The 5,907-nt window shown below is 38.9% G+C and overlaps 1 protein-coding gene across 4 annotated transcripts; it reads right to left on the reverse strand.

Annotated features, from left to right (window-relative positions):
• Nucleotides 1-952: 952 nt before the first annotated feature.
• LOC105134284 (protein BPS1, chloroplastic) lies at nt 953-3,309 on the reverse strand. Of its 4 annotated transcripts, XM_011038639.1 has the most exons (3): nt 3,177-3,309; nt 2,481-2,597; nt 953-2,352 (listed from the first exon to the last, which is right to left on the reverse strand). In XM_011038639.1, the coding sequence occupies exon 3, from the start codon at nt 2,338-2,340 to the stop codon at nt 1,285-1,287; it is 1,056 nt and encodes a 351-aa protein (XP_011036941.1). In that variant the 5' UTR covers nt 2,341-2,352; nt 2,481-2,597; nt 3,177-3,309; the 3' UTR covers nt 953-1,284. The 4 variants fall into 4 exon arrangements, with proteins under 4 accessions (XP_011036941.1, XP_011036962.1, XP_011036948.1 ...); XM_011038660.1 differs by lacking the exon at nt 2,481-2,597 and having other exon boundaries at nt 3,143-3,309; XM_011038646.1 differs by lacking the exon at nt 2,481-2,597 and having other exon boundaries at nt 3,177-3,308.
• Nucleotides 3,310-5,907: the final 2,598 nt, after the last annotated feature.

Genomic DNA, 5,907 nt, shown 5'->3' on the forward strand with positions numbered 1-5,907 from the left:
ATATTTTTTAAATCAACCAAACCTTTAAAATTCAGTTGATGATTTTTTTTTGGCTTTGCGTTAGTTTTTTTTATTTTTTTGAAGGTTGAAAAAATATTTAGGTTGGCACAGCACGGAGCTAAGCCTTTTATCTAGTGTGCTCTAACTTCTAAGCATCAAATGGCTTCAGGGGTTCTACGAAAAGGAAGAAGATGAATACCCATCAACGTATCGCTGATTCCAGTTCCAGTGCTGATTCATTCAACTGCAGTTGCTTCCTGCAGAAACCCCCCGAGTCATCTGATTCCAGTCCGAGTGCTGATTCATTCAACTGCTGAAGGCATGTAAGAAAAAGTACTTCTCAATGGTGTTCTCAAATATTGAGGATGTTGTGCAATGATCATAAGTGTAAAATGACAATATTCTGATGCATCCCATCCCAATTACAGGAAACTTAAAGGATCTATAGACCTGATTCTTTCCGAACGTTTCAAATTCACGAATTCGCACCCCTCGGAAATGATGCAAAAGCTAACACAGCAAGTCATTTTACTTGGATCTTGTATACCAACTCTAGGTCAAGTCCACACCCAAACACATTCAGGAAGTTAAAGTCACACATACAAATGATGCCTTTGATGCTTACCATGTGAAAACATCAACTTGGACTAACTTCATCCCTGAACAAAACAGAGTCAGAACATCTATAGTTAGGGAACAAGAAGCATTTCCTAAAATGAGTCATATAATCGTAACTTGGATAGAAATAACAGACACCCAACTGAATTTCACAAACAGTCATCGTGGTTACCATATAGTAACCTCAGACTTCTTCAACTTTCATGCACAACGCAGGAAAAAGCCCTGAAGAACAAGGATGCATTTATGGAAAGCCATAAGAAACCCCACACCTTGCATCCTCCCACGAAGCCAGCACCAGTATCCTATGTCAAACGACTCAAAAAAATATGCCTTGATGAATACGAGCATTTTGCATTAAAAAAATCAGATAAAAAAACTACCCGTATATCATCAAAGAATGCGGGCATGCTATCTATGTCTCCCTGCTCCTAGTCATAACGAGAAAAGGGAAGAAGGGGAATTAAGGTAAAAACATAACAAGTAGTGAAACAGTACAAGACATTTCATGTATTGTTGACAATATTTCGGACATGTACAAACTAGTAAGAAAGTATTACAAGATGCCTCACACCACACAAGACAGGACAGGCCCATACAAGACAATACACTACTGATGGAACAAGCGGTATCAGACATGAGAGCATGCAGCTTCAACATAAACATCTATCCTATAACCTGTTCCCCATTATTCCCTCGGAATGGGTCAGCAACGGTATCAGACACTCTCAGGTTACAAAGCAAAGCATCACGCCCACTTAAAAGTATTTTGAAAAAGCCATCTACTTCCCTAGCAAGAAAATCTAGCACCTGAGAAAGTTTTTCTGCTCTTCTCCTCAAATCTGAAAAAGAACTGCTGAATGTTTCCACTTCAGTAGGTCCCATACCATCTTGAATAATGGGATATAAATTCTTCACAACTGTCTCAACTTCATCTAATTCTTTCAAGAAAGTAAATTTCCCACGTGAAAATACATCTCTAATTTCTCCATTTACTGTACTTTGCAAATCAGAATAAGCTTGTGCCCACAATATTGTGTTGGGGACATCCAAATCTATCAGATTCTTTGAATTAACTGAAAATGCAGCAGCAAAAACACTACATACAAATACTGTCTGTACCTTAACTCCATACATGGCACGCATCAACACCTTTCCTTTGGCCGAGTTCTTAACCTTAGGCAGAGTCAAGGAATCCACAAGACCCTCTAAGATGGATTTACAGTTTTCCAGTCTTGGGTTCTTGGAGCCAATGTGCTGTCTCCAGCTATCCAGGGAAGAACATGCCCGCACTAACTTATCTGAAGTGTTGGACTCCAATTTATGCATGGCGCATTGAAGAAAAAGATGACCTTGGTTCAGCCGCGAGAGCTCAGAGCTAAAAGCAATACAAATATCAAGCAACTTCACAGTGATGTCCAAGTACACATCTATCCACTTCTCATCCCATTCAGTCACAGGGAGCTCAAGTTCTGTGATAAGTGTTTTTATGACAGTATGAGTCTCACAGAGTGACTCCATTGCCAATTTCATCCATGTCAAGCTAAGAACATCACCCTTGTCTTTAGGATTAAGTTTCTGCAGCCTCGCTGCCAATGCCTCCTCAAATGTATTTAATAAAGAAAGAAGCCTTGGAGACAACTGAGAACTCTTTGGAGATAACATCCTGAAAGGATTTCCAAATGGAAAGAAAGGGCGGTGTGGCTCTTGTGGTTGACTCATCACAACAATTTACTGCAACAAGTTTGGAAAAACAAAATCATTAATCTTGTTGCACACAACATCAAAATAACACACAAAATCAACAAAAAAACCACACCAAACAAAAGATCTACAATCAATAGATAGTGATTAGGGCCCACCCAAACTTAAGCAAGATAAATTGCAAAACTTATCATCCCAACGAAACAATTCATCAAGAAAACAGGAGAAAGAACCATATCTCCAACAAAGGTATTTCTTTAAGCCTCCATGCCTTCCTGAGAGAAAGTCGAGAAAAACTCTTGCCAAATACTCAGAAAAACAAATTCCAACCCCATCAACCAAATAAAAAGCCTACACAACGTATAGACCTGAAAAGGGAACTCAAAACAAAAGCTAGACAAAGATCTATAAAAAAATCAGAATAAAAATCAAAGCGTATTTTCTCTTTATCTCATTCACACAAGAATTTCAAGTTCGAATCAATCAAAATAAAATTCAGTTAAATTATAAAAAAAAAAGTCCCAACTCTTTTCCTACCAAATCGAATCTAAAGTTTCGATCTATGAATCTCTCATTTCAATTCATGCCTTCTGTTCTTAAAATTAAAACACAACCAAAGAAAGCATATAATTCATACACAAAACAGTTCAAACTTAATAACTCACCTAAATACCAGATCCTTAGATCAGAATAGCAATCAAGTCAAGACGAAACATAACAATCACTAAGAGAATATTGAAACCCTAACCCTAATCATTTTTACTAGAAAAAACAATACTCTAATCTAAGATCTAGAAATACTAAAAACAAAGAGAGCGAGCTTTTTTTAGCGATAGTTGTAAGAGAGATAGTACCTAAAGGAGCACTTGCAAGCGACGGGAAATTTCTAGAGAAAGGTATCCAGACGCAGAGCTTTGTTGAAAGTTTCCGGTTATTCCACAGAGGTTAGGTGAGGTCTCTGTTTTGTAGCTGAAGTTGTGGGCAAAGGTGAATTCACGGGCGGTTATAAGGGAATTGGTGACGGATGTGTACGTGGAAGGATGTGAGTGGAGGGCTGTGGTAACGGATGGATATTCATTTGAGAGATTACTTGCATTTTTTGGAGCATCAATGGTGGGTCAGAGACAGGGAAGTAAATTCAAGCTTGATTTTACTTTATATTTAATGGATGTAACATGTGATCCAACGGACAAGATCCTTGCTTCTAACTACAAGCAAATGCCCTAGTTGTTGTCGCTATCTGGACCTCGTTTGCCGACCACAATATTATATATTTGGATACTTTCTTTCCCTGTGCGGGAATGGATCCAAGAAGATTTCCTTGAGGTAGTCGCCATAGGAAAAGGCTCGGCCCAGGTACAGATGGCTAATGCTGAAAGGGCTCCCAAATGGACTCGGCCCGCCAAAGAGCTCGAACCACACAGGAGCCAGCCAGTAATTACGGGTGCTGCTATGCTCCTCTCTACACTTACGTACCAGGCTCATTCACTTGGATTCTCAAGAGAATCGATACAAGCACGGGGTTCGTACAAATATCAGAACATCCTGACTGGTTACTGCAATGAATTCTGATATGATTACATGCTGCTGGGATGGATAATGAATACCCAACGGCGCTGATAATTGAGCTCAAAACATGAGTCTAGTCCACACGAGTCGAATAAACTCCATTGAACCGCCTGATATGCTATGAAGATGTTTCGTCCTTCAAGATGGAAACTGGTGATGGCCCTGTGGGAAATGGCACATCCTTTAAGCTCGTATATACACGGCGGATGTATTTAACTCAGTTCTTCCTCTTTTTAATTAAAAAAAAAGTGCATGCTCGTATATACACGGCGGATGTATTTAACTCAGTTCTTCCTCTTTTTAATAAAAAAAACAGTGCATGCTCGTATATACACGGCAGATGTATTTAACTCAGTTCTTCCTCTTTTAAATAAAAAAAAAAGTGAGCATGCACTTTTTTTGATACAGATATTGATAGCGCAGCGGTGCTGCCACATGATATGTTTTCAAGTAATCGAAGCTAGGGTTTAAGGAGCAACATAAGTTGGTGCCAGGAGTCCTCTCCACCTTTGGATTTGAATAACAATGCTCAGGATTAATCAGCCTTGAACCCCTCGCAATGCCTAACAACATACCTGACAGTACACAGGCATTCTATTCTAGACTTGCCCCTTCAAAAGCCTCGGAACAAGAATATATACTATGGTCAATGGGCTGGAAGAGTGAGAATTGAGCAAGGTATCGTGTATCTTCACACCATACACTGCCCATCTTGCACACAAAAGGCCAGAAAAAGATTTCGCACCTCTAAAAAGGTCTACTGATCATAAATCCAAATTCTGGATTCATGGAATATTTTATGGGCAAAAGCAGTCCTACAAACTCTGCTCGTCCGCCAGTAAAGTGATCACATGAACGCAGGCTTCTCAGCCCCACAAGATACAAACAAATGTTAATTGTATCAGGTCGCCTCCTACAAGTGATATGAAACCATTTCTAGTACTGGCATGAGAGAGACAAATGATGCCACGTGAAGGATTCCGAATTGACATGGAGACCAATAGCTCCTCCGCCAAGCTAAAAACATGCCCAAAAACAGTGTGGAATCCCCAAGCTTGGCATATTTAATTTTTTATTTTTTTTGTCTCCAGACTGGTCCTGCGTTAGATTATCACAGGACGAATAAATGCCTTCAAGTATGACCTTGCGCCAGTACAGATTGCTTCGTTAGAATGTTTCATAAAGACCAAGTCACGAACCCGAAAGCAAAGTGAAACAAAGTGACAAATGAACTCATCAAATACATCCAAAACTATTTACTTTAACAGGTTTTATGCCAAGCTTCGTTGTTAGGCTTCAATGCAAAAGCATGTACTCTGGCAACGACGGCTAAATAAATCACACGGCATGACCCCATTTCCAGACTAGATGTTGGCTGCTTCCTAGCTAGCTGGTCCAGCCCAAAACAAGGAAAGCACATGAGTAAAAGAGTTGCAAGTACGTTTGCTACAGAAGAAATAGCTGGTTACCGGGTCCATTTCCCACAAACATCTGGTTTTTTCTGCTGGCAATGATGGTGACGAGTCACGATGGAACCATGCTAACCGATATTTTTTTTTTTTTGGTTTAATCGTGTTTAAAAAAAATATTAAACTTTTTAAATTAGTTTTTTATATGTTTTTAATCATTTTATATCTTCATATTAAAAATAAGAGACAAATAAATAAATTATTTTTATACAATTTTAAACAAAAAAATACTTTAAAAACAACTTTAAGAAATAATGTACAATGAAAGAAGAACTATGAAACTACATCCATGAAATCCTCATAACTAATCTATATCTATGTACATAGGAAAGCAATAGCATTCCGATTTAAATCAATTTACAGGTCAATTGAAATTATGGGGTGACAACTGGACTGCTGACATGGATGTGTCTTGTAGTGCTTAACGAGCGTGATGGATCCAATCGGTATATTTTAACCAGGAAGCATCCTTCCATTGATTGCCGCAGAATTCCAAAGAGGATAGGAGCCGTGGGTCGCTTTGCTTACATATTTTCTATCTGGGAAC

The sequence above is a fragment of the Populus euphratica genome, unplaced genomic scaffold (assembly GCF_000495115.2).
Source record: "Populus euphratica unplaced genomic scaffold, PopEup_1.0 scaffold2.1, whole genome shotgun sequence".
In the NCBI taxonomy this organism is placed as follows: Eukaryota; Viridiplantae; Streptophyta; class Magnoliopsida; order Malpighiales; family Salicaceae; genus Populus; species Populus euphratica.

What these genes read in the sequence shown, in the direction of transcription:
- LOC105134284 (XM_011038639.1), bottom strand. Translation starts at nt 2,340, where the DNA reads ATGAGTCAACCACAAGAGCCACACCGCCCTTTCTTTCCATTTGGAAAT.